Source organism: Manduca sexta, chromosome 3, assembly GCF_014839805.1.
Source record: "Manduca sexta isolate Smith_Timp_Sample1 chromosome 3, JHU_Msex_v1.0, whole genome shotgun sequence".
In the NCBI taxonomy this organism is placed as follows: Eukaryota; Metazoa; Arthropoda; class Insecta; order Lepidoptera; family Sphingidae; genus Manduca; species Manduca sexta.
The window spans coordinates 1,376,457-1,399,453 of NC_051117.1; the positions used below are offsets into that span (position 1 = coordinate 1,376,457).

General features: G+C 35.0%; 2 protein-coding genes across 6 annotated transcripts; both read left to right on the top strand.

Annotated features, from left to right (window-relative positions):
• Nucleotides 1-497: 497 nt before the first annotated feature.
• LOC115442307 (facilitated trehalose transporter Tret1) lies at nt 498-10,290 on the top strand. 3 transcript variants are annotated; one of them, XM_030167320.2, is made up of 4 exons: nt 514-567; nt 1,012-1,206; nt 8,203-8,338; nt 8,871-10,290. In XM_030167320.2, the coding sequence occupies exons 2-4, from the start codon at nt 1,171-1,173 to the stop codon at nt 10,151-10,153; spliced, it is 1,455 nt and encodes a 484-aa protein (XP_030023180.1). In that variant the 5' UTR covers nt 514-567; nt 1,012-1,170; the 3' UTR covers nt 10,154-10,290. The 3 variants fall into 3 exon arrangements, with proteins under 3 accessions (XP_037294574.1, XP_030023180.1, XP_037294586.1); XM_037438677.1 differs by having other exon boundaries at nt 498-1,206; XM_037438689.1 differs by lacking the exon at nt 1,012-1,206 and having other exon boundaries at nt 532-567.
• Nucleotides 10,291-10,723: 433 nt separating this feature from the next.
• LOC119189361 (procathepsin L-like) lies at nt 10,724-22,119 on the top strand. Of its 3 annotated transcripts, none has more exons than XM_037438693.1 (8): nt 10,724-11,605; nt 16,253-16,405; nt 18,203-18,325; nt 18,865-18,998; nt 20,101-20,233; nt 20,732-20,892; nt 21,349-21,483; nt 21,791-22,119. In XM_037438693.1, exons 1-8 carry the CDS (start codon nt 11,588-11,590, stop codon nt 21,849-21,851), a joined length of 918 nt encoding a protein of 305 aa, XP_037294590.1. In that variant the 5' UTR covers nt 10,724-11,587; the 3' UTR covers nt 21,852-22,119. The 3 variants fall into 3 exon arrangements, with proteins under 3 accessions (XP_037294590.1, XP_037294588.1, XP_037294596.1); XM_037438691.1 differs by lacking the exon at nt 10,724-11,605 and adding an exon at nt 13,681-14,639; XM_037438699.1 differs by lacking the exon at nt 10,724-11,605 and adding an exon at nt 14,423-14,503.
• The last annotated feature ends 878 nt before the right edge of the window (nt 22,120-22,997 follow it).

The following is a 22,997-nucleotide window of genomic DNA, read 5'->3' on the forward strand; positions in this document are numbered from 1 at the left end:
AGAAGTCGCATTTTGAAGTTTTGTTTCTTTACTTCTTGTTTAAATCAAAAGGAAACCTCTTAGCCATTTTATCCAAGGGTTTTGGGTAAGTGAGTCAGTGAGTCAGAAGTTTTCTTTCTACATACAGATAAATATGCCATGAATCCCTCCTCACCGAATATCGGCCACGGCGGTCAATCTCAAAGAATATCAAAATAATTTATAGTCCAACTCAGGATTCAAATCCAAGACCTTAGCGCGGTAGTCGTACTTATACCACGAACGCATAACTACACCACCGTGGCAATATACCATATTAAGGGGCACAATTGATGGATTCTATTCGGATTTTTAAAGTATCTACATTTCTGAAACATTTAAAGATTAAATTTACCCGATCGTTCAGATACTCACAATTTGTGGTTAACATTAAAAAAAGTGAAGGTTCAACGACCAACGTTTTAGCTTCCATTGCCTTGCAACCTATCCGTCACGGTTTCTTAGCTATATCTAATGGGTAACGTGGAGCAGTACAAAAATACAGTCGACCAGTGAAACACGTATTTCTGAGTCGCTGCAATTATTCCGGTGTGTTAATTTTAATATTCTCAGTGACGGGTTTTGCAAAGTTTAAACGTACCCTATAAATTAATAAAAATACCAGTATGCCATTTTATGTAAATGAAACAGGATTTAAACTCTATGATAATAATAGTTAAATTATTAGTACTAACCCAGTGGCAAAAATTTTATAAAATTGAAATAGCGTGTGTTCCGTATTTATGGTTTTGATATACTGAACAGTGCGGCCTTCGCGCATTAATCAGTTTGATTATATTGTGGCATTAAAAAATGGAATAAAAAGTTATGTTGAACAAACAAAATATTTATCACACAATTTTTGTTCATAAACAGTATGTAATTTTTTTTTTGTACATTTTACGTCTAATGTTTACGCGAAAATTGAAAATTGCAATAAAATCTTCCATTTTAATATTTTGCCTTTTCAAATTTTATTTCAAAATTGTGAAGTGACCCGAAACGTTTTTTGGTTCGTAGAACCCTAAAAATATAATTGGCATTCGACTTTTCAAATCCTATATGTTAGAACTGGCCAGTAAGGACAAGCTATCGTTTATGATACGGCGTGTTTAGTTTTAAAGTTATAAGATATGAAATAAACAAAGAAACATGGACCGGGGAATCATAACACCTTTAATGAAACAGGTACAGCTTTTATTTTTATTTTAATAGCCAACAGTCTTTTTTTCGTTAGACACATAAAAGTTAAACTAAATAAATTGTAACCTAAGTAAAATGAAACAAATTATTATTTTTATACAGGTGATATTTTAATTTAATTATGTTGTATTTCTTTTGAATTTGTTTCATTTAATAGTTTGTAACAATTTGTGTTTTGGCCCACTTTTCCTCCTTTAGGTAAGGTCAGAGCCAAAAGCAGCTGAACAAATTCAATTTGCATATAACCACTTTTGTGTCCAATGTATCATTTTATTTCTTTACTATAGTCAACTAAGAAGGTTATACTTTATTGTAGAAAAAAAAAGTTTCAATGAAACTTAAGTTGTGTAGGTATGCATACTGTGCGACCATAATTAACTTATAAGTATCTGTTTAAATCGCATTCTTAATAAAATAATGACCCATTCCAAAATTGCCAATTTGTGGGAGTCGTCAAACAACCAATTTCTCTTTGTGACCTTTTAGTTTTTTCCCTTTTTTTTCAAGCTATAAGTTTCATTTTTTATCTATCTTCAATAAGTTCAATTTTAAAGCAACTTCAAAAAAAGGTAACAAACAAAAATGAGTTTTCCGACGACTACCACAAATTAACAATTTTGTAATAGGTCATTATTTTATTAAGAGTGCGAAATATATTTTACTAGCTTTTCCTTGCGACTCCACTCGCGTGTTAAAATTTCTCCAAGTTACATATTTGCCCCGGATAAAAAGTAGCGTATAACACTCAAGAATAATGTAGCTTCCTATCATTGAAAAAAAATCACGATCGGTTTAGTACTTCCTGAGATTAGCAGTTTCAAACAAACATACTCACCAGCTTTATAATATTAGTTTTGTTTATATATAATTAGATATTTTTATTGCAAATACTTAGAAGTGATAGAACTTTTAACCTTGATATAAAAATATAGCTCGTAAAATAATACTATCTATGAATCTTTATCTTATAGTGCATGATAGCCTAGTTGGGATTGAAACGGTAAGTCGAGACGGATGTCCGCAAGTTCGATACCCGTTGCACGGACTTCTCGAACCTTTATGTGTATTATTTATCAATATTCGCTTTAACACTGAAAGAAAAGATTGTAAGGATCCAACAAGAGAGTTATTCACGATTCCGAAAGTATTTGAAGTCTTCCTCACAGTAGGCCACCATGGTAAACTTATTTATCTATAAATTCAAAGGGTCGTACCTACGTATACTAGTTCTAGTACAAAAACACAGATTTACAGGAGAGCGATTTAACATTTAAAACTTTGTAAATTTGTCAAATATTTCTGTTGAACCAGGACAAATTTACAAAGATTATTATAATTTTTCACCAGATTTCAATGACTTCTTCTTTTTAGAATGTATACGAGGTACAAATTTTACAAAATTTATAAATAAAAATAAGTCAAATACCCTATATTTAATTTAATATTGAAAATGTGAAAACCGGTCTTGTTATTACATAGTATCGATTAAATTGCTATTTAATACTTGATTATTGCCAGTTTTGCAGACAATGTATCAATTAGATAAGAGTTGATGTGATTTTATCTGTATAATTTATTGCTTTACATAAAGCAGCAGAGTTAATAATCAAATTTTTAATACATTTTTACGGACAACCCAAATTAAATTGGAACACCTAAAAAATTTATATTATGTTATTATTGTTTTATAAAATAAAATCCCTGTAATATATAATGTCCCACTGCTGAGCATGGGCCTCCTCTACTACTGAGAGGAATAAGGTTAAGTCCACCACGCTGGCCTGGTGCGTATTGGCAGACTTCCCATACTCTTAACCCGGCGAGCGTGTGGCGGGGTATGTCATGCCCCCCATGTTAATTACTGGCGTATATTTTTTGTGCCTGACTTTCAAACTTATAGTCTCTTTGAGTAGCTGGAGTTACAGGGTTGCGGAAGGTAATAGTGGGGTGATCACAGTGTCGCGGCAACCTGCATTCGAGTTACACGCTTCCAAACTGAGTTCGGGTACGTGATACCCCGCCTCATAGCTGGTGTGACAAAAACTAAAATTGCTTTTTCTGCTATTTTAACTTATTTTCTTTGTTTAATTGTAGATTTTAATAGAAAATGGATGTTGAAAATAGAAAAAACAACTTCGGTCTATGATAGAAGATGTACTTACTAGAACAGGGTTTCGCAAACTTTTATTTAGTGCGGACCACTAATGCCACCTTATGCGACCTTTTTGCGACCAAAGTCGTAATGTTTGGGTTGATGTTGTTCAGTTGGATTCTTAAATTTGTTTTTACTAGCAGTTTACTTCTGTATTTATTTTTAGATATACAAGAGTGCAAAAGCGTGCACTTTATAGTTTTTCTTTTAACTTTTATTTTACTTGCGGATCCCCTGAGAGGGGCCCACGGGCCGCCAGGGGTCCTATGTTTCGTGAAAATCAGGGCAAAGACACTAAATGGATCGATTTCATCCGTAACTTAGGCTTGGCTTTAGTTTACGAACACCTGAAGATGTGAAAAGACAAAAAATATATATTTCGATTTATATACGTCAGAGAATTTCTTCCCAGATCAACGAATCACTTTCATCGACTCAAAATGTTCCTGGTCATTTTATTAGATGTAGAGATTACCCCAACAAAAATAATCATAAGACAAAATACTCATGAACAAGCTGAGGAAAGGCTATTAGTGTGGAGCATGCAATTTTTTTGCAAAAACTGCACAGATTTTATCTCCAGTTCCTAAGATGTTCTTAAATTGTTTTGTGATTTTTTTAGTTTATAAAGAAAATTATTTCATATTCTATCATACGATTAAGTTGTTTTTTATCATAAAACTGGTTTTACTTTAGTTCCTTTTAGTTTTTAAGAGACTGAAAGTGTTTGTTTGAAATTAAAAGTGACTTATTTCCATCGAGGTAAAAAATAAAATTGTTAAAATGGCGCGATTGTTTTATTTCCAATGCGTTATGATGGTATTGTCTTATTATACCAAAAAATAAATAGTATAATACTTCTTCAGAAACAAGTTTTATAGCCAATTTTTTTAAGGGGTTTGTCATACCCTGCCTCATACTTCTTGTTACATTTTTTCACCACATGCTCGCCGGGTTAAAATTAATAGAAATTATCTCAGATTTGTATCTATGTTCTCACTGTGTTTCCTTCACCTTTAAAGCAAGCGATAATTCACAAAGTATACACACATAAGTTTAGAAAAGTCAGAGATGCGTGCCCTTGAGTTTTATACCTGCGGACATTAGTTTCGACAATATGTTTCATTCCCAACTAGGCTACCGCCGCATTAAAAAACAAGGTTCCTGATAAAGAGCATTGTATTCTTACGAAAGGCTCTTAAGTTAGTCTCCCTATATCTTCTAAGATATCTAAAGAAATGCTTTATATTGCACCAGTTCGAAACCACACTACGACACCGCTATGAACCTGATTGTTGCAGATTTTTTTAAAACTGGCACAGCAATTTCAGTTGGGGCTTGATAGTAAACGCAGTAGTATCCAGCGTATCAACCGACGAGAGATTACCTCTCGGCAGTCGATATAATTATGCCGGCCTGTTTGACATCGCATATACACAGACCGATCCGGAACGCGACACACTTCCATGGCCTACTATGGTGGGTTTGGTGGATTGTATGGTCGCTATCTGGGCCAAAATAGATACCTTATCAATTGCAAAGTTCAACAATCTTAGTAATCATCATTTTTATACGTGTAGTGTTTCTCAGCAGCGAGATAACAACCGCATTGCCAAAATTTCAGTTATATAGGTCTGCCCGAAATTAAATATATAATATGTTGACAAATATACGTTCTATATAACTTAATAATCCATACATTGTTTCTTCGTCGATAGATATTCGCGTATACATCTAAGGCTGACTGTACATCGAAATCAGTACAGCCGTTAGTTAACGGGGCTCTATTATAAATTCAATTGTCACTATTCAAGGTGATAACGTAATACTTAACCAAATGCCATGAACCAGCAGCCTGCGCGTACGCATAAGACCGGTTATGCGGCTTAAACGTGACCCGAATTTTAAATGTGTATAGTATCCCATTCAATAAAAAAAAATTTAAGACATTAATTAATAAACATGAACTCAGCCTTTTATCTTAGATTAAATTGCTGAATTTAATAATAATTAATGTAAATATATAGGAAGGCAATAAATCGTTTTTTATTTTATTTTTAGAACGAATAGACATGATCAGATGATCTGGCAACTATTCAAATGTTATTTTAATGAGGTCATAAACCTTCTTGAAAACTATGAAAATTCGTTCGATAGTTTTTGAATTTATCGTGTTCAGACTGGGCGGGGACTTTGTTTTATAATATCTAAGAGTGAAGTAAACCCTTTCCCCCTTATTCATAAACGTTTTTTATCTAAGGACGAAGTAAAGCTGTGATAACAAGCTTGTTTCTCAGTGCCCAACGGCACTGAGAAACAGACATAGGGCCGTTGTGATTGGCTATTATTGTTGTATCTCAATATTAGCCAATCACAACGGCCCTATGTCTACGCACTGAGAAGACTGCCATGCCGTCAGCACTGAGAAACAGACTTGTTATCACAGCTTTACTCGGTCGTTAGATAAAAAACGTCTATGAATAAGGGGGTTTGAAGTTTATTTTAGTGAAGATTATTGTTGATATCGACACAAAAAGCTAAAAGCGATTTGTCATTATTTTGTATTCGGAACGGCAAAGTGACTCAACCGCACCTGGTGGTAAATAAATCACTTTGCCGTCAGATATCAGAATGTCGACTGACCAGAGATCATTACCCCTTGACAGTCGACACAATTATGCCGTCCTGTTGGAACCGGATACACAGGCTGATCCCGGAACGCGACACTTACGTGGGCCACTATGGCGGGTTTTAACACCTTGTGTAAAGTGGTCACCATCCGGGCGGATATAAAATATATCCTACCACTAACAAATTTGTTCAGTAACTATTCGCCGACTGTATATAGAGGTAGATACTTTTCTTCCTCATTCAACATTCTTGTGGAACCAGCTTTCGCTAGTGGTACAGGTTGCTTGTTATCATTAAAAACGTTTTCTCAGAGTCTATAAAATAAATAGTTCACAGTAGTGGACCTACAAAACATAATACGCAGAAGGTAGAGATTTAATGTAGACATATTTAGTTAAACATGAACTAGCCAAATCAGCAGTAGACCTACAAGATATAATAAGAAAAACGCAGACGTCGCTATAGGCCTTTGATTTATAATAAAACTTGAACGGACCAGAAAAATCTAGGTTAGTAAGTCATTATGTCATAAAAATCGTGAAGTGACATAACACTATATGTTTCGAATGTATATTTTGCCCGCAGTTGCGCCCGTGAAAAAGTTTTTCGGGTAAAATATTATTCTCGGAATAAAAAGTGGTGTATAACATACAAGAGCTACTCAGCACGTTAAGCCGTTGGTCCTGCGCCTGATCTCACCGGACTGTGAGAGTGAAGGAACAGAGTGCACCTGTGTACTGCGCATACACTTGTGCACTGAAATATCTTCTGCGTACCTGGATGATCTCCGTTTAGATTGACCGCCGCGGCCGAAATCAGTTTGGAAGGAATCATAGCACTCAAGAGTAGTAGCTTAAGTAGACGCTTCTTATTAGTGCAAGAATTCTTAAAATCGATTCAATAATTCCAGAGATTAGCTCCTACAAACCTACAAACCCACTAACTTTTCCTCTTCATAATTTTAATATAGATAATCAAAAACTCCAACACGTTCTCAGAACTCACACTGATATAATTTTATACAGTATATTTTTTTCATATTATTATAATTGAACGGACATAGATGTTAATAAAACATCACGCTATAGTTTTTTACTTTGTTCTACGCGAGGTGTCGTCATGGCAACTGACGTGTTCATTCACAGAACCTGCTCACGGGCAGATTGTGAATATGTTGTACACGCCACCTGTTGGTAATCGATCATAAGAAGTTCGAATACCAAAAGAAGGTATGTGCCAATCCGCGCTAGACCAGCGTGGTGGACTGTCTAAACCCTCTCAGTAGTAGAGGTCCGTTTCCGGAGTGGGACAGTATATAATACACGACTGATATTATTATTACTTTGAAGCAAATCTGTCATCACTTCAACCCCTCTTTATGCTTTTATATTTATTATTCATCCAGTATTATTACGTATTATTAATTCTTAGTAGATAATGTAATTATTATTTCCTTGCACTATAAATAGAAACCATGAACAGCATTTAAAGCTCTTATCAATTTGCCCGAAGTGAATAAAATTTCCGCATAATCTTATGTTAATGAACCTGGTCTTCATTATCTGTTATTGGCATATATGAATTCGATTTTTTAAATATGCTAGTTGTTAGTATAGTTTTTCAAAGTAAACCCTATCGTCAAACTATTAGCTAAGAAGACAGATCAAATACAACGCCGAACCGAATACAGTCATGTCCTATAAGTAATTAACTATAGAAGAGTTTTTTAGAAATTACACAGAGGTACTTCTTTTCCAAAAACATTATTAAAAATAAATCATGGAAAGCAAAATTTGAACTAGAATAAAACAGTAAACCATGATCAAAACAATATATATTCGATATACATGTACTACGTACTAGATCTGGCGTTCCGTACACTCATTGTGTTCGACTCGACTGTACTGCAATACCTACACCTGACTTTAGTATGATATCAACGTTGAGAGCGTGTGGTTTCGTACGGAGTGACGCTCATAATATAAGAACTCGAGTCATAAGTGTAAACCAGAATGTGAATAAATAAAGTCAAATAAGTAAAATGATATGTTGTTCAAGTGAATAGGTTATAACAGTGCCGTTTTGGTTGCCATTTCAGATTTTGAACAAATAGTTTATATGAACTTTCGTGTTTATAGAATAGGCGTCAATGACATATATAAAGATACCTCATTCATCTGTTATTGTTTATTTTCCAGTGTTTCGTGACAGCTGGCGTTGCAATTAATCTGGCACAGTTCGGATTGGCTTTGGGGTTCACCGCAGTTCTACTGCCGCAGCTGAGAGCTCCTGACTCCGGATTTGATATCGACGATACTTCAGAATCATGGATAGGTAATGTCCATTTTAGATAACCTAAATTTAACTCTAGGTTTCTTTTAGTCTGGTGCTAGGTCTCTCATATGGAAGAGTCCGCCTGGGTAGGTACCACCGCAATGTCTATTTCTACCACAGCAGTGTTTAGTCAGTTGTTTTCCGGTTTGAAAGGCATTGTAGCCAGTGTAGCTACTGGACATAATAAGACTGAACATCTCATGTCTCAGGATAGCGAGCGCAGTGGAATACCAAACAATACTTTGTAATTCAAGGTATTGGATGGTGTTTCTGCTGTTTATAGGCGGTCGTATCGCTTATTATCAGGCGAATGGCATACTCGTCTCGTCATTCAAAGCAAAAAAAATTGTAAATCATTGGCCAAGTAGACCTATAAGTTAGTTTTTAATTTTTTTAAATGTTCGATGCAAGTTTAAATTGCATCCAGTAAAGATGTGTAAACTCCTAAACGTCGACAATGTAAAATTTATGATCATTTTGATAATAACCCTACAGATACTAAATGAACTTAAATGCCTTATTATTGTTACAGCCGCGATTCCAGGTTTCGCTTTGGTCGTCGGAAATTTCACAGTACCTTCAATAATGGGGAAGTTCGGTCGAAAAGTCGCAAGCATCACCAGCATCGTCATCATCATCATCGGCTGGGTCGCAATCACGGTGGCTAACAGTATCCCACTGATCCTCGCAGCAAGGTTCCTCCAAGGCATTTCCATGGGGATGATTGCCTCTCTAGGTGCTATTTTGGTGGGAGAGTACACGAGCCCTAAAAACCGTGGGGCGTTTTTGTCTATTCTGTCATTAGTCATGGCCGTTGGGACTACCACGGTTCATACAGTTGGTTCATACTTAAGCTGGAAGAAAACAGCGATGCTGTGTACTGCAATCACCATAGCGGACTTGGTAATAGCGGTTTTCTCGCCAGAATCACCGAGTTGGCTGGCTGACCAGGGAAGGTATGAGGAGTGCCGGAAAGTCTTCCATTGGCTCCGAGGATATGACGAAGATGATGAACTAGATAAAATGATTGAAGCCGCCAGAATAACAAGAGAAGGCAAAGTTGATGTTCCTAAACCATTTTGGAAAGATGTCAAAAGTAAATTGGCGCAAACTACTGTGATTATGAGAAAGAAAGAGTTTTACAAGCCAATTTTACTTATGATCCACATTTACACTCTCGCAGAATGGGCAGGCATTAATATTCTTTCACCGTACATAATAGATGTAGCCAATTCCCTTGTAGATAAAGAAGCTATGAATATACCTGCTTTAGTAATATCAGTAGACGTTCAAAGAATATTAATGGGTATACTAACAGTATATTTAATAAAGAAGATCAGACGACGGACAATATTACTTTCAACTACGATTTTATGCATAATAGTTTTAATATGCACAGCGGGGTACAGTTATGCTAAGACTTCAGAGGTGTTACCATTTGATCACCCATCGATTCCTGCTTTATTATTACATATACACATGCTTACTATAGCAGTAGGATCTATACCTGTGCCAATGGTGATCTCTGGTGAAATATTTCCTTTAGAATATAGAAGTTTAGCAGGCGCCATCAGCGCACTGTTTTTATCTCTCCATTTTTTCATTGTGGTCAAAACATTTCCTTACTTCGTCCGTCATATTGGGTTACACGGAGCTTATTTGATATATACTTGTGTCGTAACATACTGTCTGATTATATCTTGGTTGTATTTACCAGAAACCAAAGATAGGACTTTGCAAGAAATAGAAGAAGAGTTTAGAGGAAGACCAGTAAGAACTGATGATCTAAAGGCATCGGAATCTTTGATGGGTTGACTTAATTACTTGGAAAATGATGATCTCGTTTTAGTTTAAGCACAAACAATAGAAATATGTTGTTTATATACAAATAAGTGTGATGACAGCTACAGATTTAAGACAAGAATAAACTATTGAAAAAGCTGAAGAAATGATTTGCTGTTTTGTTTTTTTGTTTGAAACCGCTAATCTTGAAACTACTGGCACGACCCGTAAATTCATTAATTAACAGGAAACTACATTATCGTTGAGTGCTATAGATTTTAAAGCATATGCAGAAGCGAGCAAAAGCTAGTAATATAATCAAAATGTATCTAGACAGAGAAGTAGGAAGTCGGTGGAAATTTTGAACTTTAAAATAACTTATCTAAATGCTAACTAAAAATGTTTTATTCATTTATTAAAATTTTACATTCGGTTAGAAAACATTATTGAAATAATAATATTATTATTTTCTCCTGACGTTCGAAAGACTTTTGCAGCCTTCATGGTCGCGTGGCGAACTGTGACCCGGTGGGGTCCAATAGATTGGCGACTGATGAGAGATGATAACTCCTCGGCAGTCGACACAAGTATGCCGGCTTGTTGGCACCGGATATACACAGGCTGATCCTGAAACGCGACACACTTACGTGGACCACTATGGGTTTAACATCTTGTGTACAGTGGTCGCTAACCGGGCGGATAGAAAATATATCCGCCGTATCACAGACGGAAAACGACAAAAAGTGGATGCCTTGATTGCATCATCCTACTGCCTACTCTTACGGAGATAAAAGCGCGTCGTGTTTGGTTTTTTTGACGTTCAGTAATACTTTAAATAATTAATTAGTGCAGAACCCAGCGAAAGTAAGTATTCAAAAATTTATTCACAAGGTCACTGCACGTTTAACAAGTAAAAATACTAAAAAGTCAATATAAATTACATAGCGAGATAATGTCAGTAAGTTCCTTCGTTTAACAAAGCAACACGTTTGCACACGGTACGGCAAAAAAGTGTTAAACATTTTATCAAAATTTCTTCAGTAAAGGGACCCAGGGAACCATTTCAATATTCAGTTTTTTCAACATTAGAATCACGCTACGGAACGGGTAGATTACTGGTTTGTTGATAAGACATCTTTGCTCCAAAATTACGGTTTAAGACTTAATAAACTCCAGTTAAATCTACGTGCCGAGGTACAAAAGATGTTTCTATAAGCCGTCAATCGTTTAAGACTACTGTGACTCCGATACAAGCATCAGCTCATTTCAAGCACGCGTTACGTCAAGCAGCCGTCAGTGCACAGAAATTCTAATTTCCAGCAGCTATCAGTTCATTTCAAGCAACCATAAATTTAATTGAAGCAGGCAAGAGGTTCATGCAACTATTTCAGTTCAGTCTACCTGGAGAGTATTACAAGTGTAACAATTTGCCTTGCATCGTCTATGAACTGAGCATTCATACGATCCATGAAGGTTTTTAGACCGGTATGTAAAAACAACGCTGACTACATCATAATCAAATATATATTTTAGTGTGTGTGTTTTTTTTTAGTAAGACATAAAAATTTCGTAAAATGTCTTCAATAACTTTTTGTTTGTATATCGTGTTTAACTTCCTCAGTGATGTTTATTGTCAAAATGGTGCATCGAATACTACATTAGGTGATTTACTTGACATGTTTTTGAATCAGTTAAATTGGGGGTGATAGGAAATAAACATCATTATTAATTATTTAAACTTATAAATATGTGGAATTTATTAATATTATATATAGTAAATAAACAAAAATTCAAAATGATTTCAAAATGATCAGTCCCCCCCGTGACCATGAAGGCTGCAAAGTCTTCGAAACGAAATAAACCGCGATAAAATCCGTTTAAATAGTTTTTAGTTTTTATTTCAATGTCTAACATTCGCGTAAACATAAGAAATCATTATTCAAAATGATTCTTACGAAAAATACAGACGAACACATATTAGTTCCTACGAAATTTGACATAGATAGACACTCTTCCGTGTATATTGAATATATTAAAACATAAACAGGATAGATTGCGATAATTCACACTAGTTAAATGCAAATTGATCCGCCCCCTAATGTCTTATTTCGTAAAAATAATAACAGGCATCATGGTATATAATTTGCTTACACAGTGGCGACCTTAAACGATACGAGGCCCCAGACGAATGCAAAAAAACGACACGAGGCCCCAGGTGGAGCAAAAAATAAGTTCCCCGGTTTAACAGTTTCGTCGGTAATATTGTAAAAAAGGGACCTCCAAGGCATCGCTCAAGGCCACTGATGGTTGCCCGATTCGCTTCTCTCTAAGCCCGCTCTGTATATACAAATCAAAGCCTAAACCGGATTTGGCACATTGAAGTACACATAATATTATAAAATCTAATCTAACTTTGTTTTTTTTTTTTATTATAAAGTTCAAATGTCGAAATATTAAATACAAATAGTATTTATGTTTTGCGTTATGTCGGAATTAGCACATTGGCGATAAAATCTAATCTTACTTTTTATTATAAAGTTCCAAACTTGAAATATTAAATGGTATTGAAGTTTTGCGTATCGCACAGAGTAAAAACTTCGCGCCGAAATTATTTATTTTATTTTATGCAAGAGAAATAGAAAACAGTTACATTAATGAAGTAAAGAGTAAAATTACACATGTAAGTACTGCATTGATAAACATAAAAATAAAGAATTGTATTTTAATTTGTGTTTTATTTATGTTTATGGTCATTGCACGTGATTGCGTTTCCTTAGCCCAAATGTTTTTGAGGTGAACACCGTGTTTGAAGTAAATTTTACAAATAATCTTTAAGGCGAAAAATACTTCATTCATAATATATTACAACTCGATATGATTAAGTAGTACAAAGAAGGTGAGAATAAAGAAGGTAAGAAGGTGGAGACCTGGTGACCTGAAACACAAGGTAATCTTAGATCAGGCACCAGTCTCCACAGATATTATGTAACATTACTTTGAAATGTGCTATTGTAATTGTACAAACTGTGGAGAAATAAATACATTTTATTCATTTATTTATAAGCTTTACAAAAAATGGGGCTCTTGTTCCTGGTGCATTTATATGGCCCGTGGTCCTGTATTAAATTTCTAAGCCAAACGATAGTTTTTGTAGGGATGCCTTGTATTAGATCCCTCAGGAAGGGTTGAGGCAAATGAACTGACGTTCATACAGAGCTAAGGTTCTTCTGTAACATGCAATGTGTACTGTACTGTTGATAGCTTACTAAAATGTTGTCAATGATAATAACAAACACTTGATAATTATCAGCATTTGAGTAACTAAGGAGGAGCAGGGGATTGGCATGTGCCCCAAGTATCAACACAAGTACTGCGCATTTATGTATTTGTGTTGAATTATCAGGACTTTAAATATCTGCTTTGCCGCCCGTCCCATACCCCCTGCTGCTGGATCACAATTTGTGATTTTCCCCCTTTCCAAGATGAATGTTGACGATTTGTTAATTTCTAAAAGGATATCGCTGATAGTTTAAGGAGCATTAGTTTAAAATTTCGAACAGTCTTTTGCTTGTATGATGATTTTTTTGTAGGTTAACGGCATTTTACCTAGCGGACGGCAACGGGGTCTATGGTCATTTGAAAGTAGATGTTACTGTCAGCAAAATTCTTAGACGGTCGCCAGAAGTCGGCATGAAACTATAAAGTCTTCTCAGTGGCCATCTACGAAGGTTTTGGGAAAGGCCACAAATTTGTGGGAGTAAATATTCAAGTAATCACTTCATTGTACAAAACTAGATGGCGTACTTCGAAGCAAAACAAAATAGTTAATGATTCAAACAAATAGTCTCATGAATGCCTAATAGATGGCGGTATATCGAAAAAATGTTTTAAATTGTAGATCCTTTCGAATAATATGATTTTTTTGCCACACATATCATACAATTAATTCAATTCCATTCTACCGTCTATAAAAAACCTTAAATGGTATAAAACATTTACTTACATTTACTACCTCGATTTACTTAAATAATGACCCCATTTTCACGATATCAACAAAACCTTACATACTACGTCTAATGCTGACCAATCACCTTGTAGGTGACACAAAACTGAAAACTGCTGACTCCACGGATTTACTTATAAAATTCTGATATTACTTCAATTAGAGTTCCAAATATACCCAGTGTATAGCTTATTTATAATTATGTATTTAATAATTATTTTCATTAAAATGTCTTTCATTACATGTTTTAACATTACTGAAACTACGAATAATATCAAAGATATATTAGTTAAATATAAAAATAAGAGATTTTCGCGATGTACGAATAAACTGGAAGGATTTGTTGGAAAAACATTGAATTTCCTCGACAGAACGGAGAGGTACAATGATTTTTTAAAATATTTGAATGTGAGTGAGTGTTCTGTGAGAAACGATCTTGCTTATGTGAGACGACATATTTTAAATGGTTTGATTATAAATGAAGATCTGCCAGAATCACATTGGCACGAATATAAGGTATGTTACTATCATTTTTTCCTAATAATAATATGTTCTTTAGATCAAATAATTGGAGATTGAAAGAAAAAAAAATATTTTGAAAATGGTAGACACTATTCTTATATGTACCTTGCACCAAATCTATCTATACTTATAATAAATCTGTAGATAGGTCAATTCTGTACATGAAATATATTTCCAAAATAATTATCAGGGGGTGATTAGGGATCAATACTGATGCCAAAAATGCAATTAGTAAAATTTTTGTCTGTCTGTCTGTCTGTCTGTCTGTCTGTCTGTCTGTCTGTCTGTCTGTCTGTCTGTCTGTATAACCGTTATAGAAAAAAAAACTACTCGACGGATTTTAACGAAACTTGGTACAATTATTTGTCATACTCCTGTGCTGGTTATAGTATACTTTTCATCACGCTACAGTTAATAGGAGCAGAGCAGTGAAGGGAAATGTTGGGAAAACGGGAGAAGTTACTCCATTTTTTAAGCTTCCGTCGCGTGTGCAACCTTAATGGTTAAAGTTACGCAGAAATCATGTATGACGGAAATGTTCTCCTTAAAATTATGTAAAAATATCCCACGACAGCATATGTCTATCTTTTATGGTTGACTCACAATAACACGTGTAACTCCCGATAGCTTAGCAGTTCGAAGCTTTCTCATTATATTTGTCTACTCTTACGTTTATAACACTCTCAGTCATCCCCTAATTAAAAAAAGTTAACATTATTCAATATTCCATAAAAAAGACTCATAGAAATCGGTATAGAAACACCAAAATTATACATGAAATACGCTAATAATAAGCCATCACGCGTACTATACTAAATCATGCTATAAGCTTCCTTCGATTTCACCAGGATCCCATCATCAGACCCTGACCGGACAATCGGACCACCTGCATACCACCATACATTAAAAAAACATCCCGACAAATTGAGCACCTCCTCCATTTTTGAAGTCCGAAATCCACGCGAGCGAAGCTGCGAGCGGAAGCTTGTATTTAATAATGAAGAAATAAAATATATTCTTGAAAGTGGTATAGGTATCAGCTACGTTGTACACATTAAATCAAATCATAATTTATTTCAGAACCTTCGTGAAAAGCCTTTAGCGACACAAAAATCCCTTAAAACATTGTAGCTATTCAAGTACCAAGACGACGCTGGCGCCCTCTTCTTTAAAAATCAGATTAATAAATACCATTATTTCTCATGGGAGCAAATTACCGGCATAAAAGTATCCTATGTGTTAATCCCGCACATGGTCTAACTGTGTACCTAATGTCAACCAAATCTGTTAAATTATTTCTGCGTTTGCTTTTAACAAACAGCGAAACTTTTACATTTATAATATTAGTTAAATTATATATTATATTGCCTCATTATAACTAAGTTGACAAGAAATTACAAATTGATATTACGATTTCTGTTAAGTGTGACTTTTGACGATCCGCTCCTCATCGCTAATATTTACGCAAAAACTTATTTGTCCTACAATTATGGCTGTTATGGGGAGTAAATAATGAATATTAGTTAACATCAGGTGGCTCACTTGCTTGTCTACCAGCATATGATAAATCATTACACATAAGTAATATATCTTAAGGATTTTTTCAGACAATTCACAAAAAAGTGTACCACACCCCTCACTACGAGATGGCAGCACTGTCGAAATGGCGGGATAATGTAATACGAGTCGCACAACACAACAGAGATTATTTAGCAGGGAAACTATCTTATTCTCTACATTTAAACCACTTTGCTGACATGGTAAGTAAATTTATTGTTTTAATATAGATACGCGTATGTACTTTATACAAAAAAACAGTAAGCTCACATATAGTTCTCTAATTTTCTAATAGATGGCAGTGTACCTTAATATTTTTTATTTATGCTTATTAATAAAAACTTTAAAATTTGTATAACAGTACGCGTAATTTCGGAAACTTATAAATGTCTTTTAAGCAAATTAAAAAACATACAACATGAAGGCTAAAAAACCGGACAAGTGGGAGTTGGACTCGCCACCGAGAGTTCCTTACAAATTAGCTTTGTTTTTTGTTATTAAAGTAAATATTTACAATTTTTACAGGTTTTCAGATTGTTTACATTACATGTCCTGTAACACATTACTTCTTGTCAAATTCTGCGTCGACTGAAAGTAGCCTATAGGTTTAAATTTTCTTTTGAAATCGGAAAATATGTGACATAAACGGTGATATATTTTGATCGCATTGACTTACAAATTTGATTCACAGCGTAAGAGAACGTAGTTAAGAGTTTAAATATAAATTCCAACTTGAAAGTGTCTTATAAAAGGTACAGACAAGCGGACAATAAAGCGATACTATAAGGGTTCCATTTGAGGTTTAGAACTAAAAGAATACAGGGCTTTAGATATATCAGACCGAAAAAGAGTCGAAACACTATTTTAAACAGAACCTGCGTTTCAAATTTACGTCATATACATTCATATTGATGTAATACGTAACATACACTCATATTGATGTAATACAATGAGAACTGTGAATTATACCTAGCTTTAACGGTGATGGAAAACATCGCGGGGAAACCTGCATACCTGATAAGTTCTAGGAATTTTGATGGTGTGTGAAGTCTACCAATCCGCACTAGGCCAGCGTGATGGACTAAAACCTAATCCCTCTCAATAGTAGAAGGGGCCCGTGCAGTAGTGGGACAGTATATAATACAGGGCTGATATTATTATTATACAATGAGAATTAACTGAGGGATTACTGGTTAATTACTCTATACACACTATGTTCAATGAATAGACAATCAATGCAGTGTTATTACTAACTGTAACAGTAATTGGAAACAGAGGAGGATGTAATTAATGTCTGAGGTCATGATCTTTACACTAAATAAAGTTTTGTTGGAACTATTAAACGTCTAATTCACAAAATCCAAACTATGATAATTTATAAATACTACATCTTTCTAATATAAGACGTTTAATCTTCTAGGGAAGTAGGGATTCATTTATATATATATATATGTAAATGAATCCCTACTTCCCTTAGTCACGCCATCACGCGTGAACGGCTGGACCGATTACACTTTTTTTTGTCATTGTGTTTATTGTCAGGAGAAGGTTCTTATGAAAGAAAAAATTCAAAAAATTGCGCGGAAAATTAGAAAATTTAAGAAAACTTAACGAAAATATTAATTTTATATAACTGTCAATTGTTCGAAATAACCGTCAGCGATTGACAGAATGCGCGCTGCAAATTCATAGTTAAGACGGGACAACGTCTGTCGGATCAACTAGTAGAAAGACTATGACCATGCAACGCTATAATATGCGAATAACGTAACAGTTCAAGGCATTTTGGCTTTAAAGGGTCTCGTCAAATTCAAGGACAAGAGGTGACAACGAGCAATAAATATCTGTATTTAAGGACTCAGGTTTTGGCCTTTAAGTCTTGTTAAAATAGGCACCAGGATGTAACAAGATGCACGAAGAATCAGTAATTAAGGACTCTGATAGTTACTTACGTATCTGAATATTATAATATCTATTTTCTTCTTTTATATCGATTTTAGCACCCATCAGAATACTTTAGAAAGATCCTGAAACTGGTTAAGACTGTTCCCTTGTACGACCCAACTGAAGACCGGAGGAAGTCAGCGTACAGGAGAAGTCTTAAGTGCAAAGCTCCTAAAAAGGTACGTAACGTTGAAATGTCTGCGTATCTCTCTTTGGTCATGTCGGATTGACGTCTCACCGGACTATGAGAGTGAAGAAATGAGTCTACCTGTGTATTGCGCACACAATTGTGCATTATAATATCTTCTGCGTAGCAGATCTCCGTTGAGATATTCGCCGGCTGAAATTCGGGTAAGGAGGATGATCATTGGAACATCTTTACTAGGTTCTCTACTATATTACAACAATCTATCTGCTCTATTCCGTTCCAATGTGGCACAATACAATTTAACTAAAACTAAAAATATTTTGCCTTAAATTGCGCCATGGACTGTAATTTTTCTGTCAAAATGCTGCGTATAAAATTACGGGTAAACGTATTATAACAATTTCAAGAAATATTGTCTATTCTGGGAATAGAACCCAGTCTACTGGACACACAACATCATTAGACTTAAAATAAATTATGATTTGTATGCTACCAAATAAGGCAGCTGATCCTAACAGCTTCTATGAAAGAATCCCTACTGCTCCCACCAAACAGTTATTTCTCCTTCAGGTAGATTGGCGCAGCAAGGGCTTCAGGCCCAGAAGAGAAGAGCAGTGGCATTGTGGCGCTTGCTACGCGTTCGCCGTCACCCACGCCATGCAGGCCCAGCTGTACAAGATCCATGGAAACGTTGGGGAACTCAGGTAGTTATGAGATTTGCTTCTGGGTCGATCTTGTATAAAATCTCCTTTGGTCTCTAAAAACTATATTAGTACATGTATATAAGTTCGTTTCGCTCTGAAGTGATATCGGCTGAGACGCTGTCAAATTAAGGTTAGAATATTAAAATTAACTATTAAACTAACAGGCCGGCATAATCGTGACGAATGCCGTGGGTTGATCATCTCCCATCAGTCGACATTTTTTGGACCCAACTTAATTACCATAAGTTGCAGTGGGGCCACTTGACCCTGTCTGTATAAAAAAAGAAAATATGTTGGCTGCCGGGTTGGTCTTGACTTTATTTCGCAGTTTTATTGTGTTGTAGTGTACATTAAAGAGTCATCATAGTATGAAAAGGCCGAGGATGTTCTATCTATTTTTAAGACGAATAGCTCTGTTTCTGGGTACAGTTATACTAAATCATTTCTTCGGCTAACAATTGAGATTGGCGCATCTTTGATTTCTTAAACCTAAGAAATAAATTTTATTCATGCAAAGTAAGAAGTTAATATATATTTAGTTTCTCTATAAAATGCTCTACGCTGGAGACGATGCCTGAAAAAACAGAACAGCTAGATAGTTTATTACAATGAAGCTCGCAGACCCTTTGTGGACAACCACAAGAAAAGTAATTAATCGATTGTGACATACTTTTTACTCAATTGTAAGTCGCAGTCGCCATGTTGACCTGAAAAACTACCTTGTAAATGGCTTGCGAATGACCTTAAGATATTTATTTTACAGCATTTCTCAACTGTATAAATCCAAAGTTTCGCTTAGGAGTGTAAAAAGTTACAGGGCATTCAATTTAATAATAATGTTTGCAGGTGGTACGTCTCTCATATGTAAGAATCCGCCTGGGTAGGTACCACTGTAATGTCTATTTCGCCCACCAAGCTGAAGTGTGTAAATACTGTTATTTTCCGGTTTGAAGGACATTGTAGCCAGTGTAACTACTAGACGTAATAAGACTTAACATCCCATGTCTCAGGATGGCGAGATATATCTCTTACTGTGCTAGCAATTACCAGATTAAAATAAATCTTCTTAAAAAAGTTAAAAATATTTTCTTTCTAATTCCAGTCCCCAGCAGATAGTAGACTGCAGCTTCAAAGATGGTAATATGGGGTGTGACGGAGGGTCTCTGAGAGGGGCACTCCGATACGCGGCCAGAGAAGGACTCATCATGGAAAAACAGTATCCTTATGTAGGAAAGGTAAGGCAAATTGTTGTCATATAAACTATGAAAAAATATAGATTAGGTTGAAAGTTGCGTCAATTGCGACTCAAGTGAAATCTCCAGTATGCATTATTATCACTATAAATTGAGCCTTTACGTGATGGCAAGTAGGTAATCGACTGATGAGAGATAGTTATTTCTCGCCTTTCGATGTTATGCCGGTATGTACAATAAAAAAGAGTAACAGAAAAAATATAAAAGTATAATTGAGGGCTATGAATACCATAATTTATGATAGAGGCATGTTTCATCCAGCTTCTGCAGCATAACTAGGCTTGTTTCTAGTAATATTTGTTTTAAAAACCTACCATCAACGAACTTATCAGTCGATTGTCGCCATCACAGTTGCCAATCACCACAATATTTATACTGTATGGTGATCAGCTGTTTACTTGCCATTGTAGCAAGATAAAAAGTCCCTGCTTCGCTAGATGAACGAGTCTTTATTTCGGAAATTTTAATTTCTAATTTCAGAGAGGCTCTTGCAAGTACAGACGTGACTTAGTCCGCGTTCGACCAAAGAGGTGGGCTACGATTCCATCAGGCGATGAAAGAGCTATGGAGAGAGTTCTGGCTGCTGTTGGACCTCTCGCTGTTGGGATCAATGCTTCTCCTTACACTTTCCAACTGTACAGGCATGTTATCGTACCCTTATAGTAGGTGTATCTTTCAACTTTTTAAGCAATAAAGAGTTACTTGTTTGACTAAGTTATCGTCAGAAGTTTCTTTCTTTCAAATTCGTTGCTGTTCTACTGTTTCTTCGGTTTTTGTACCATTAAACTCAAAATGGCTAGAATACAATGTGATTATTATTCCAGTAAAGTTTTATATAATATTAGCATTTGCCTGCGGCTCTGCCCGTGCGTAAAAGTTTTCCGAGATAAATATTTTCCAGGAATAGAAAGAAGCCTATAGCACTCAGGAATAATGTAGCTATCAGTAAAAGAATTTTCAAAATCAGTTGTGTTGTTCCTGAAATTGGGGCGTTCAGACAAACCCTTCAGCTTTATATATTAGTAAAGATTTAATTCTATCTCTATTCTATCTAATTAAAATTTCCAAAATATTTTTTCAATTAAAACCCTTTTCAGAAATGGCATTTACGACGACCCTCTCTGCACACCCTGGCAACTGAACCATGCCATGCTGCTCGTTGGGTACACTCCTGAATACTGGATATTGCTGAACTGGTGGGGGAAGAAGTGGGGAGAAGATGGGTATATGAGGTAAGTTGAAAAGGATCGCATACTATATTATATTTAATTGCTATTTATAATAAAAGGAATGCGGAGTAATGATGAAAATTAAATTGATATTTGGTGAAAATATTGGTTATTCATCGATAACTTTGACATAATGTTAGCAGAGATAAAGATGAGTACCTCGTTTCATTCATAAATGCTATTTTAAAATGATCCTGTATAAACACAAACGAGTTAAAGCTGGTTTCAAATATAAAATGTTTATGGTTTATGTAATATAGAGATTTGTTAATAATTTTTACAAATTCTATAAACTTTGTTTGTTTTTTAGGATCCGTCGGGGGTTTAACATTTGCGGAGTCGCAAACATGGCGACGTACGTGCAACTATGAACAAACAACACAATACGCATAATTTGTTTATTTAGGTGCATCTTCATCAAGGATTTTCATCGGATTGTTGCCAACCCTGTATATTGAGTATATTGTTTACGCGAATTTAAGGCATTGAAATAAGACTATATTTCTGGTTTCATTACGGTTTGTAACCCCGTGACTATGAAGACTGCAAAATCTGCAAAACACCATGAGAATATCATGACACAAAAAACTACGATAAAATTCGTATATAGTTTTATTTCAACGTATATTGAGTAATTAAATTGTGTATTTAAAGGTTTTGTTTTCTTATCTACAAGATTTATTTATAACATTATCATCTCTATATTTGAAGGTAAGTGGAATATTTATGAGACACAATGTAAGTCGACAAAACAAAACAAAAAACGATGTCTCCTAAGTAAACTACCATATCTGATAAAAATGCTATTTTCAATATTTTTTTACTGGGTTCGATAGTAAACAGTACCTAATTAACGAAACGCAAAAAACGTGTATAATCGCTGTTTCTTCAGATACGACAGTTTACTTAGGAGCCATCGAAAATATGCCGACAAGCACTATGTCAGCGTCTTGGTCTTAAACCATCTCAGTACTAGAGAAGATCTGAGCTTAGTAGTGAAACAGTGTATAATACTTACACAAAGATCTAACATTCAAGAAGGTTGTATATTAACTTTAACACATACAATTTCAAAACACATTACAATAATGTTATTGAAAATATGACCTCAATAACATTACGTTTTCTTACAACAGATGGTTACACAAAAGATCACGTAATTCATACAAATGTATTAACAATTATTTAATTTTCCTGTTTTATTGTTCGTGATTTATAAATATATAATTCGTGTAATATTTACACAGGTTTGTATAATATAACAGACAGTAATCGATAAACCTTCGTTAGGTATTGTGGAAAATTTGGAGACTACGCAGTGTTGAAAATCAAGTCGATAAAAAAGTTGAAAAAAGAAGTATATGGCAAGGTAATTGAATCAGTCAATAACGTGACATATTGATTCCACAGTCCTAAAATTGGAAATTATTCTAAATGGTAATGTAATAATTTCGTAATTAAGTCAGTAAATGTTTAGAAATATTGCATGCAGACCATAAAAGATTCTAATACTGGCC